Source organism: Camelus bactrianus, chromosome 1, assembly GCF_048773025.1.
Source record: "Camelus bactrianus isolate YW-2024 breed Bactrian camel chromosome 1, ASM4877302v1, whole genome shotgun sequence".
NCBI classification, from domain to species: domain Eukaryota; kingdom Metazoa; phylum Chordata; class Mammalia; order Artiodactyla; family Camelidae; genus Camelus; species Camelus bactrianus.
The window spans coordinates 41,432,792-41,446,893 of record NC_133539.1 but is presented as its reverse complement, the minus strand read 5'-3'; the positions used below and the strand labels follow the sequence as shown (position 1 = coordinate 41,446,893).

Sequence of the window (14,102 nt, the reverse complement as noted above, 5' to 3'; positions counted from 1 at the left end):
GTTTGGTTACATTCTGGTTTGGATTGTTCCATTATCATTATTTTGTTCTTGTTTTCACTAGTATCATGTGTCACCAGCTAAACAGTGAGCTGCTCAGGGTGAGATCTGACCTCACCAGCGCTCACATAGTCCATAATCAGGGTTGATAGATCTGTGAGTGTCGGAACTCACTACCCAAGGTCTGCTGGGAGTTGGTAGGCAAGCCTCCCAGGCAACAGAATTAAAAGTGTCTTTTTGCCCAGGGTGGAGATCTCTAGGTGGGGGGAAAATTATTCAACTGGCTTAAGGCATTAACTCTACCCTAATTCTTAGGCATGGTTATAGTTTATACCTGCTATTCTGGCAAAATTATTACTAGTGCCCCCTCCCTTTATCTCCAAAGTGTCCCAGTTTAGTTAAATTGTATGCTTAATATACATGTGGGAGAAAGCCTTGAATTCTTAGCATCGTCTCCCAGTCTTCCAAGCCAATAGCTCAGCCTTTTCTCTGCCCCTTTCTCTGGGGACACTCCTCAAGGAGAAGAGGTTTGCCGCAGGCTGGCCCCGATGCATCCCATTCTGCAGGCTGGGTGTGTAGTCGCTGCTCACCAAATGCTGGAGTGGAGGTTCTCACCAACCCGCTGACAATGCTGAGCACGTAAAATGTGCTGAGTCAAGGGCTTTACAGAAGTGGGTCATTGCCTCCTCACAGCAACCCTTGAAGCAGGTGTTGTTAGTATCTTCTTCCCAATGAAGACAGTACATCCCCGAGAAGTTAAGAAATCGATGGGTGACAGGCTGTCTGCAGAGCCCGTGCACTTGCCCGCCACACCTCAGTGCTTCCCCATGGCAAGAAAGTATTCTGTTTCCTTTGAACCCTATGTAAAAACTCCTTTCTTGGGAATTATTCCTGACCCCTCCCCCCCACATGGTAATGCTAACTAGAGCATTTAAAAAGAAATGCTTTTAATGCTTGCTGATGTGAATGCCTTGGCTTACCATCCGATAAGATAGCTAACATGACCTAGATTTCTTGTTTGAAAGGAAAGTATCCAAACGAAGTCCTGGTTTTTTCAATCATATTTCTTGTAGAGATAATATTAACGAAGTGATGAATTCACTGGAAAATGTGTGGGTGTACAGGCTCTCTTTCAAGAGCGAGGCCTTGCCAATCTTTAAACGAGTTCCCAGACAACACCCTACACTGAATTTCTCTGTGGGGTGCACATAGAAAACACAAGCAAGGAAAAAACTGCAGGCAATGAAGGCAACAATTTTAATATCTAACAGGTCTCTAAACTAGGAAAGGATGTGTCCTGGCTGTGGTGGCAAATGGGTGAGAGCAGTTAGTCATTAAGTATTTGTTTCCAGTGTCAGGGAGAGAATTTGTCAGAGCTTGAAAGGGAGGCAGGGTGACCTGGGGACAATGGCTGAGTGAGAAACTCCAGACCGAAAGCCAGGACGACTGGAAATGAAGATCTACCTGGTACATCTGAGTTGTGGCTGGGCGGCAGAGATGGGGGAGGGGCGGGTCATGACTGGCTTCACGGGCATGTGACCAGTGCACTCAGAGGAGCCCTGCACGGAAGTTTAATGCTTTGCTGTCTTGAAAATTTTCACAAGTTTACCCTTCAGTTTTATTTGTCAGTGAGATCAGGTGGGACAGTGGTGCATGTGCTGAGGGCTTGATGTCCGGGCTCTTGCCTTGGCTCCCACTCTCCCCTAATTTCATTCTCAACTGCCTGCTCCCTGGCACCTCTGCTCCTGGACCGTCCCCTCCCCACCTTCCCAAACTTAGCAACCACTGCTGCCCTCTGCTTTCTGCCACACGTGGGTGTGGATGTGGGGAGTGGCTGGTGGGCACCCCCACTTGGTGACATCTGGCAGGATGTGGGGCGGCAGTCCCGGCCATGCCACAGTGCATTAGTGGGTCTTTGGCCAATGCCAGCTTCTTTCCCACCCCTATTCAGGTACACAGTTTGTCTTGGGTCTAAGGTTAGAATCCTTTGGGGTCTATGGGTTCCTTTGGGGAAGAGAGATTGGCTTTTTTGCCCTTGGGGGTGAGATGTGGGGTCAGGTGCTTTGATCCAGAGGCTGCCTCTGTTGAGAAAGGGTCCCAGGCAGTCAGGTGAGAAGGATTATGATCAGGATGAGGGGGAGTGGAGATGAAGGTCTGTATTAGCACAACATCAAATAGCCAAAAAATACTATGACAGGTTGAGACCGAGTCCATGAAAGAAAGGAAAAATTTTATATTTTGGTATCTTTAATGTTACTTTTAAAGTAGAGGATCCCACCTTTTGATTTTTGCATTTGTTGGGTCCAGAAAGTATGTGGTCAGTGCTGGGCGAGGTGTGTGTTTTCAATGGCTTTGCCTCCCCAGCGCTCACTAAGAGTAAAGGAAAACTCAGAAAAAGTTGCCAGCAACATTTCCTCATTGAAATGTCTTTGAAATGTTCCTCTGGAGGGGTGGACATAGCTCAGTGGTAGAGTGCATGCTTAGTATCACAAGGTCCCGGGTTCAGTGCCCAGTACCTCCATTAAATAAATAAATAAAATAAAACCCAATTACCTTCCCCACCACCAGCCCCCCAAGAAAAAGAAAAAGAAAAAATAATCTGAAGTACTCCTCTGTTTGGAAAAAGGGTACATCTTTCCTTCCAGGTGGCCAGCTGTGAAGAGTAAGGGAGTGTGGCCGAGCCTCTGGGAGAACCTCTTCCCCTCTCGAACCTCTTCCTTCGACGTGCTCCTTTTCCACATCCTCTCTTCCCATCAAAGCTGAGTTCTGGCTTCATATTTAGAGACTTTGCTCTCGCAGCAGTGAGGAGATGAGGGGCTGCTTCTCACTGCTGCCATCAGTTCTGAACAGCTCCTCTTAATAACCTACACACCCACAGGAGCTGTCAGCTCCCTCCAGAGCAGGTCTGTGACTGAATGTTCTAGAATCCCACCAATGGCAGATGTTCCTGTCTTCTTTGCCTTAGCAGTTGCTCTGTGGTCCAGGGTAGCTGCACCTTTAATGGACCATTTAACCTTTACTGTTGTCCTACCCTGGGCACTAGGGCCATCAGGCTGCCTCTTAAGGGCTTGAGAGAAGCCAGAACTGTCTCAGAGCCCTGGGCCCTAGCACAATGTTTTGTCAATATAGGCACTGGTTCATTTGCCAACCGATTTTGTAACATGTAATGGAAAATAATTACTAAACAGTAATTAGTTGGATTTGCTTTAAAATGTGGTTTATTTTCATTTGAAAGGATAAGGATTATTCTTACACACAAACCCACACACTTTTTATAAGAAAAAACTTCAAAGGAAGAAAAAAATCAGTTCTACAAATAGGCTTGTCAAAGACTAATTCAATGAGTAAAGTTTACCAGCTTTTCAAAAGATTATTTGCTTTTGCTGACGGCGATTTCCCAGACCCATAATTACTTTTTCCTCTCTCCCTGAAAAACATCAGACTTCACCTTTACTCTTGCCCGAGGCAGTAAAGGGATAGAGAAATACATTCATCCACTCTATCAGAAAATCTGTCTTGTGCAATTACTATGTTTACAGGTTTAAAAGTACAGAAATGAACAAAATACAGACTGGGTCAGGGCCAGATCCAGTGTGATCCTCAGCCCACCACGTCTTCCTATAGGACTTGGAAATAATCTAAAAGGTGGACAACTTCTATTAGTTCGTGATGATTTGTATTGCTGTAGACATTCGTTTTATGTACAGTTAAGGGCAGTGTGCTAGTAATCTACTTATTTCCTGAAGAAGTTGTACCACATGCGGGGTCGTCAATCTCAGCAACTGAGTATTTGTCTAACTTGAAGCTCTCATCTTTCTCTAATAGGTAAATCTCATTTGAAATCTCTTGTCAAAAGTTCTGAAACAGTCTTAGAACCATAGTTTGACTGTACAAAGTGTTTTAATAACACTTTGGGGGGAGCGTTGTAAACAATTATGCATTAATAGTGTCTAGTTTAATGTTCATAGTAGTAAATATTTTTATTCTTGAGTCTGCCAGGAATGGATTTTTCTGTTATGTCTGGTGTCTTTGAAAAAACAAAAACAAAAACACTCTTGAAACGCCATTAATTTTCCATGGGATCTAGAAATAAACATTCAGTGTCTATTAAAAAAAAAGAACTTATTAGAAATGGCTAAACTTTTATGTTCATAAACTTAGCAAGCACAGTACACTTAGAGCAGTACTGACATTATTTGTAACTACTGTCTGCTATCTGGACTTCTGGCTTCCAAGAAGCTTGGCAAAGCTATGATGTAGCACATGCCCAAGTAGATACCAGGATTTCCCCAGTTTTCTATAAACATGCCCCATTTGTGTTTTTCCAGAAGGGGCATTGAATTTCCTGAAAGGACATCAGTGATGTCGTTGCTCAAGACTGTCAATGGCCACTGGTCTAGCTTGTTAATATGTGATGAGTTTAGAGTTCCTTAATTATCATGGATGTGTTTTGTGGTGAGTTTTGTTAATCCTACCCTTTGGAGGGAGGCAACAACGATATTTGAGCCTTTCATTTCCTAGTAACCAGGCTTCAGAATGGGTGTGGACTGCCATTCAAATACCAACCCTTTGTACCTGGTTGCTGAAACCAATTTGCTGTTGTGTTGGTCAATGTGTAGTGGTTACTTTGTCTCTGGAATGTGAGGATGGGTAGGGGTTGGGAGCTGGGTTGGTTACACTCCTGAAATTGACAACTGCTGATACTCATCTTTCAAGCAATGAATAGACAAGTAGCATTTCTTTCTACCCTCTAACTCCACACCAGACTGCACCCCTCTCTCTCCGGGAGGCTGCCTGCTTCCAGACCCCCTTCAGGGACCAGGGAACAGTGTCGGCAGTACAGGCCAGGCTCTCAAGACAGAGCTGCAGAGCCAGGGACTGGGGCTGGAGCTCTGTTCGCTTACCTCCAGCGTGGCCACACGTAAGAGATTGTTTAATTCAGAACTGACTAGTGCGTGAGTGGAACTCGCTGCCTGAGCTTAAAACACAAGGAGGCTTTTCAAGGGTATTTCTCAAACAGACATTACTCAGTGTTGACGCAATAAGGCACGGGAGCTGTCTGCCAAATGTTAAAAGCTAAAGGGAATATTTAAATTTGGATTGTACCCACTCAGGTCAGATTACAGCTAAGTGTGGCATGTGGACACTTGCAGATACAGAGAAAAACCAATAGTATTTCTGTGAGGTTTCCATGACTATAGATAATTTTTTTTCAGGTTTTGTGGATGATTTTATTCTACTTTAATAGGAGTCTTACGATGTGCCACATTGATTTTTAATAAAAAAAAATAGTTACCTTATGTTATCAAAATCAAAAGCACCTTTAACTGTAAATCACACCACTATTTTATATAAATCTAAGAAAGAATAAAGCTGCTGGTTAATGAGACTGCTTTTGTATCCCTGAGGGCTTATGTTTATACTTCTTAAAAGAGCTTCCTTTGACTCATAGGTATATAAATTTTATATAATTATTATTTTTGTAAAAAGAGGTAATTTTATTTTTTAATAAATTCTTTGTTACAATAGCTTTAAATCCAAGAAAAATTGCTGGTATAGTACAGAGAATTCGTGTACTTCACATCCAATTTCTCTGACCCTTCACATCTTATGTTAATATGGTACATTTGTCACAACTAATGAAACAATATCGATACATTATTAGTCGTTCTTATTTGATTTTCTTCCTTTTTCTCTAAGCTCCTTTTCTGTTGCAGGGCCTCATCCAGGATACCACATCATATTTTGTCACGTCTCCTTTGGCTCCTATAGGCTTACTTTCCCAGACTTTCCTTGTTTTTGATGATCTTAACAGTTTAGAGGAGTCCTGGTTAGGTATTTTATAGAATGTCCTTCCATTTAGTTGTGTCTGATTTTTTTTTTTTCCTGTTTACGCTGGGGTTTGGGGAAGGAAGAGATCTATCACTTAAAAAAAATTAAGAGGAAAAATAAGCAAGAGAAAAGGTAAATCATTGCTAAGTACTCTTGACTTCAAGACGCCAACCCTTTTGCCTCACCCTTCGACTCAGAGTCATCAAGAGCCTTGTTTTTCCACCACGTCACTCTGTGCCAGCAAAAACGGTGGTGATGCCGTGTTTTGGAAACACTGCTCCACTGGGTTTTCTTCCAAATCACTGACCCTCTTCTGCCAGTTTTGAAGCTGTCACTTTCTTGACCTTACTGAAAGGTGTCAGGCAGTGACAGTGAGGACACGACTGCCCCCAGCCAAAGGTACCACACCACTGGTTGTAAAAGCCATCTGAGAGATTTGAGAAGCTGGAGGATGGGTATGTCTTAGAACCAATGAAGTACAGTATTCCAAATTTTTCATAGGCCATTTCTCATAAAACAGCTTTATATGGACTATTGGCAAATTACCACTTGGGGTTCAGGCATGAGTACGTTGATCTTATGTCTCCAAATCAAATTAAAACTAGTCAGTCAACTCCCACCTGATAGATTAGTAAAAACAACTGGACAGTGAAAACCCAATGTATTTTCCTTAGGACTCTATCACTGCCCCCAGCTTTCAAAATTCCGCAGAGTGACTGGTGCAGTCCCCCTGGAGGCCCATCCACCTTCCACATGCAGGGCGGCTTCGTTGCATTCTCGGCCACCTCACTGCACTGAGCCCTGTTGTGGGCTGGTCCTCTACCCCCGTATCAAGCGGCCCAAGTCCCCGCTTGCGCCAGCGCAGCTGCTCAGAGGAGACCCCTTCTATGAACAGGCCCCTGGCTCAGTGCCCAGTGTTCTCCTTGCTGGGTCCGTATGGCGGCAGCTCAGGGGTCTCATTCTCCATCCCGGCGGCATTCCTAAGACTCCATTCCCCTCAAAAGAGCAAGAGGAGATTCCAGCCTCCACTGGGGACCCAGAAGGGAGAGTTCTCTCCCCCTTAATGGGGATGAACCAAGGATTAAGCCTCAATGGTCTTAAACCTCCAAATCACAATAGAAATAATCTGGCTTCTTTTTTTTTTAATCGAAAATAAACCTAATTACTGACAAAAGATGTTTATGGACCATCATCTTTAACAGGCTCAAAGTTACCTGGAAATTCATGTTGATCTTGAAACACCTCTCTGGGCCTTGAGTGTCTGAGATGGTGTCTGCTTTCCCTGACTGAGTCCAAAGGAACCCAGACCTTGAAGGCAGAGTGATGTGAGCAGAGTGGTGGCTGGCCCTCTCCTGTCAGAGGAAAGCCTGCATACCCTCCGTGGGTCTGATCTGTAGCAAGACATTTGCAAGCCAGCTGTCTTTAGAGTGTGGAGAAGGTGGCTCTCTGTACCTGATGGTTTCAGGGACAGAGGGAAAAGAGGGCACTAGGCCAAAAGATCTTCTCCATTTGATACTTGATGCCCTGTGTGTATTTAGCAAAGGACAGATGCTTTTCTTACATAATTAAAATAGAACAGGTCACGAGTAGGGGTACTGTATTAACATGACTTTGCTCAGGCTGTGTGTAAATGGTTGTTTTTGTGATCCTTTCTGAGAACAAATGACTGTAAGATGGAAGAGGACAACCGTGTTCAGTAAAGTGAGGAGGCATCTCAAAGAGGGGCATGAATGTGGGAACTTTCCGTTGTTCCAACTCACTGTTCTGGCAAGGCTGGCCTTATGTGTAAATATTCCAGTAATACTTCCAATCCACTGCTTCATTTTAGTTATTCCCACATCATTGGATGAGGAGAACATGTAATATAGTTGGTTACATCATTCTTTAGGTAAATAAACAATCTATGTCTCAGACATTCAAAAATGCAGAATCTGGTTCATTTTTAAAAACATAAAATCACAGTGTAACATTTTAAAGTATATAGTAATAAAAGGGACAGAAAAATGAAAGTTGAATATTCTGTTAAAGCCAGGGAGAGTTACTCAACAGAAATGTATGTGTAAGGCCCTTGACGTTTAAAAGATGTGGTTCAGATATTTTAAGATATATTTTATCATGTTAAGGAAGTATTCCATTGACTCCGTATTAAGAGTTGATGTCAAATTTTGTCAAATGCCTTTTCAGCACTTGTGGAAATTGGCACTGATTTTTTTCTCTCCCTCTTTATGTTACATATTGTGCATAATGTGTTTATTATGTACAATAAACTACACTTGGCCATAATGTATTATTGTATTATGCTGCCAGAATCAGCTTGTCAGTATATTTTATAGGATTTTTTGCATTAATATTTGTGAGCATGTATTGTTAAAGAAAAATTATTCAGTGACACTTGTTAAAGATGGCAAGGAAGACGATTCAGTGGGGAGGAGGTTCTTGCAATAGGTATAGGATCTTTAGTCAGGGAGAGATTTGGCTCAACTCCAAATACAACATGGAGAAGTGGGAATTATAGCCAAGGAGTGAGTGGACAGAAAATTACTAAGAGGAAACATCAGGGGTCAGGAAGGATTCTGGCTAAACTGACCTAACAAGGTTCTTGTTGAAGGCAGGCCAGGGTGGTCAGGTGTTCAGGTATCACCTGTGAGGGGATGGAGGATGAGGAACCTGACTGATGTTCAGGTCTAGAAGATGGGGGATTCTGGCTGAACCATCTCAGCAGGACTCTTTCTAAAACCGGACCACATGGAAATGAATGTGGAAGCCCAAAAGTCAGGGTCTCGTTGAGCAGGAGCTCAGAAGAGCCTGATTTAAGTTTGGTCAAGGGAGAATCTTTGTCAGGATGGCGTGTGATTTTCTTTTTTTGTGAATTTTTGCATTTTGAAACCTTTGGTGCTTGCTTTTAAAAAAAACGGTTTTGGACATTTTCCTTTTGGACTATGTCTTCAGGGCTCTTAGGACACAAACTTCTGCTTTTAAGACCCCATCATGATCAGCATCATAGCTGCCATTGAATTAGAACTGTCTGTAATTAATCATCACTGAAAGCCCCATGAGCCCAGGTACTCTGATTTTTCCTACTTCGCACGTGAGGAAAGCGGGTGCACTGATGTTATGTACTTTTCCTCGTCCTGGTAACTAGCTGAGTGGATTTGATTGCAGGCTCCAGAATCCATGCTCTTCCCAGAAATTTAGTTTGACGTGAAACCAAATTATTTAAAAAATGGCAGAGGTAAAATAAATTATTTTGTTTTTTCAAGCCCCTTACCTGATTTCCTTTTGGATCATCCTGGCTTGTTGGATGGTGGTTTTGTGGAAACTTGCACGGCAGGAAAAAAAAAAACCCTCCCTAGAATGACAGCATCCTAAAGCAGTGTGGCTTGCAGTGCAGATGTCCCCTAATAAAAATGTGAGAATTAGGATTTATTGAGCAAAGTGATTATGGGAGGATTATTTGCATTACAAAAAAAAATCTAGGACTTTATAAAGGATTTCGGTAGCACCTTTCCTTAAGCAGGATGTTGTCCCTGTCCTCCACCATAGGGCATTTAAGATATGAAGCAAATCAGATGACTTAGTGTGCAACATTGTATAGGCTTAACTGTCAGGAATGGAAAGTTTGTTAAGGTAATTGCATTCTATATAAGTTTTCTTAATAATACACATTTTCTAAATAAAGAAGTAGTAGATTTTGGCATGTGTTGCCAACATTTATAATCAGGCTAAAGTGTATATATTTCCAGACCGCTACAAATCCTCAAAGAATTTCATAGTGCAGAACAGAAATAGAAATCCTGTTTTTCAGTTGTTTTATTTTTCCATGTCTGTGTTACCAACTGAGTGTAAAGGCTGCTGAAATACAAAATTTCAGCATCATTTGGAAGTTTTTAATGAGCAGTGAGAGCCAGCATATGCACCCAAGTCCTGACGTCTGTTCCAATTTGTAATTGGTTGTAATAGCCTATACTTTATGTGAAATGACTGCAATTATTAACAAAAATTACTTTAAAATTGCTCATATAACCGTATGTCTTGGATCATGGCACTATCTTTGGCTTCTATATGGGTTATTTTTCTAGATTTTCAGGACTTTTTAAACAACCAAGGCATAGTTGAATCAATGTGTATCAAGGAGGGAAATGAAAGGCTAGCCCTGAGCCACTGCCACAGTGGGAACAATTTTAGAAAAATGGGGATTTAGCTTTGTTTTCTAGAAGTGAATTCCAAAGACTTATTAAAAAGGGCATTTTGGGGACAAGATTAAGATAGCTACATAATTTGCAGTGAAATAAAAACACAGGGTCTGTGGTTCAAAAACAAGGGGAAAGATGTCATTAAATGTACTGAAATATAAAGTTTTTTCCTTTCTCCCACTTTTTCTCAACTCATCATGGTGCTATTTTATTTGCTATATAATGTCATTTAAGTAAAGAAAAATCAGGACTTTAAATTATTAGTATAAATATTACCATTATCTTTTGTGCAATGCCTGTTTTAAATGCAACTATAAGAGCCTTTAACTCCTAAGCAACAAAACTGAAATTACATAGTTTGCATTTTGCAGTTCATATGTGCCTACGTACTTTATTCTAGCCACACCAGCGGAAAGGCACAAAACTAAACTTTTTTGATACATGCGCATCCTACTAATACTCTGCTTGTGAGTGAGAGAGAACTGAAAAGAAGGAATCGGGTGTTGCTCTAACTTTCCCTTTTCCCTTTGGGTCATAATTTTCAGTGTAAGTGGCTGGCTAACACAGGGAAGAAATTTGAATAAGAAAGGATGTGATAGAATTCTTGGTCATTTTTGTTGCTTAAAATGCCATTGTCTTCTTTCTGCATCTGAAGCAAGTTCTGGTTCTAATGGAAAGTGTGGCCTCACAGGGCTGTTGGTGTCCCCTCCCCAGGCTTGTACTCAGTCATCAATGCAATATGCTTACCGTACTCGGCCTCTGAGTCTTACTGGACTCCCACACGTCATGGGCCCTTTGGAATGCTATGCTAGTGGGCACCTTGAATGCTACACGTGGATGGAAGGAAGTACAGACATGCTCACACTCATGACCCGTTGGATGGCCCTTGCAAAACACAGATTCAAAGATAAAAGTGTTAAGAACTTCAAGATGGTGACAGCAGGCTATTCAACCAAGCATGGAACCCTTCTGAGCATGGGGTCCTATGTGACTGTACATGTTGTCCGTAAGGCTGCCTCTGTCTCAGAGACTGAGTCTGTAAGTTGGGGTAAGAATAGTACTTGTCAGGTAGGATTGCCATGAGGAGTGATAAGTGATGAATACAAAGTGTTGAACGAGTATTTGGCATGTGGAGAATACTCAGTACACGGTAGTTTCTTAATACCTATATTGTTCCATATCCCAAATAAAATCCAAAAATGTTATTGTATTCCTACTAGACAACTTGACTTAGGTTGAGCTTTCCTTATATAACCTCTGCTAAGCAAGACAGGCTTTCAAACAGGTGAGACTGAAACACGGTGAACGTTCCTTGATCTGTGTTGCGGTCATTAGGCACCAATACGATAAATGAGCAAAGCTCTGAGGTCAGTTCAAGAGGTTACCTGGTTTACCTTTTGCAGTGGTAATTGCTGTGGCGATTATAGCAAATAGGGCTCTGTGGGGTGTCCAGGAAAAAGACAAAGGCTTGAGTCATTAAACGTGGTGGAATTGCCAGGTTGTCTCTGAGAATGAAGTCAGCCCTGCAAAGCCTTGGGCAGAGAAGGCCTCTGTTCCAAGCACATCTTGGGAAAGGGGGAGAGGGGAGACATTTGAATAAAAACAAAACAAAGATATGAGATCTGCCTGGACAAGTAGAAGTGAACTCTGATTGACTCCAGCATCCAAATGAAGTTTGGTGTAGAATAAGGTTCAGGATCCAAAGTTACTGTAGAAATATTGTAGATAATACCCATCAACCAATTGATTAATCCAGTGGAACTGTTTATACAATGTTATTTTGTATGTCCAAAATGTCTTTGGCTTACATATATACTGTGTATTTAAATCAACCATTCATCTTGAAAACATCAATTACAAAATTCTCCAAGAAATTATTAGCCCTTGATTGAATTAGCACATATTGGTTGTTTAAATATTTTCTTTAAAAGCTAAATATTTTTAAAAGAGATTTTATATTTTCAATTGGTATATCTTGGGTGAAAATTAGATCAACTTGTGACTTTGTCTAAAAATTGTTTATGAAAATGATTGGTTGGATATGGTAACGGGGTAAAAAATTATGCAAACAGGATAAAAATAGGACATTATAAATATTCAGATCCCCAAGAAAGTGAGTGATTTTAGATCATACAACAGATGACACCCATGTGTCCTGAGCAAGTAGGATTTTCCCTGATTTTGAAGCACCAGGCTGACCCTGCGTGAGGAATAGGGTAACAGAAGAGATACGAGCTGATTTTTCAAAAAAATCTCTTTGCTAAGAAAAGGATTGATGAAACTGTGGCATGAAATCTGTGTCTGGCTTGATACTTTTTATGACCTCTCTCCCACTCCTGACCACTGGGTTTTGAAAATCTGGATTTAATTTTCTTTTAAAAAACCCAATGGCTGAAACTATCCCAAGAAGGGTGAACTTTTGGAATTCCTGGGCCCTGTCACCCAATGGTGCTGTGGGTACGATGACTAAAGCTGGGGAACATTGAGTCAGCAATGGGTGTGCTGTCCTGAATGCTGCTCGTTCTCAGAGAATCTCACTGATAAATAATATGCTTATTGTTTCCAGATGCGGAGCCGAAATATCTGATTGTCGTGCGACCTGCTCCTCCCCCCAGTCAAAAGAAGTCATGCTCAGGTATTTTTTTGTTTGATTTTTTAATTATTATTATCTTTAGACCATGCCTTTTCAAAATCCTCACCAAAATATTAGCAAATAGAATCCAACAACATATAAAAAAGATGATACATCATGACCAAGTGGGGTTCATCCCAGGGACACAAGGGTGGTTCAGCGTACGCAAATCAATCAGTGTAATACATCACATCAACAAGAGAAAGGACAAAAACCACATGATCATCTCAATCGATGCAGAAAAAGCATTTGATAAAATTCAACACCCATTTATGATAAAAACTCTCGCCAAAGTGGGTATAGAGGGAACATATCTCAACATAATAAAAGCTATATATGACAAACCTATAGCCAGCATAGTACTCAACGGTGAAAAACTCAAAAGCTTCCCACTAAAATCTGGGACAAGACAAGGATGCCCACTATCACCACTCCTATTCAACATAGTCCTGGAAGTCCTAGCCACAGCAGTCAGGCAAGAAAAGGAAATAAAAGGGATCAAAATTGGAAAAGAAGAGGTAAAAGTGTCATTATATGCCGATGACATGTTACTATATATAGACCATGCCTTTTTGTCTCTGCTATCCATGGAGCCCAAGTGCCTTGGGGATGCCTTAGGGATGTAGATGGGAAGATGCACAGCGTCCAGCAGGCCCCCTGTCAATGGATGACCCTGCCTGGGGAGCAGCATAACCTGGTGGTAGGGGCTCCTAGGATTTATCCTGGCACCACCACGTACAAACTGCAGGAGATGAGGCAAGTTACGGAACCCCTCTGCTCTCCAGTCTGCTGCACAGTAGGGTCTCGGTGAGGACAAGTTCAGGGACGTGCGACATGCAGGACAGGCCTGGCCCATAGCCAGTGCTCGTGTAGAGTTCCCTCCCATTGGGCTGCCTCTATTTTGCGAAGTGTGAACACTTTCAGACTTTTGGGACAAAATTTGATGTCTAAACTTTGCTGAAGGAACTGTGAACATTTCAAAAGCATAACTTACTTACATATGTGTTAAATGGGTGGGAACTTAGATTTTATTTACTCTTCATCCTTCTAAATTTCTTGTATTTAGTCAAACAAACAAACAAAAAAAGACTCTTTCGTAAAACAGCAGCACAACACCCATCTTCCCAGGGCTGAGAAGACTTGAAATAGGAAAGAGGATATTGTGTGTATAAATAAGTATAAACATTTCCGTATGACTAAAGGAAGACTGAAATCCTATGTTGTATAAGTTTGGGAGGTGAGATTTGTAAATGTTAGCCACTATATATAAAAATAGATTAAAAACTTCTTCTATATTGCACATATTGAACTATATTCAATATCTTATAATAACCTTTAATAAAAATAAATATGAAAATGTATGTATGTATATGCATAATTGGGACTTTGTGCTGTACACCAGAAATTGACCCATTGTAACTGGCTGTACTTCAATTAAAAAAAAAATC

General features: G+C 41.4%; 1 protein-coding gene across 50 annotated transcripts in view; it reads left to right on the top strand.

The window, feature by feature from the left end:
* ABI3BP (ABI family member 3 binding protein) overlaps positions 1 to 14,102 on the top strand; it is a 241,123-nt gene that overhangs the window by 70,849 nt on the left and 156,172 nt on the right. For all 50 annotated transcript variants that reach the window (XM_074362316.1, XM_074362227.1, XM_074362217.1 and 47 more), the window contains exon 3: positions 12,589 to 12,657. In XM_074362316.1, the coding sequence (XP_074218417.1) occupies positions 12,589 to 12,657 (69 nt within the window). The remainder of the gene's footprint in view (positions 1 to 12,588; positions 12,658 to 14,102) is intronic.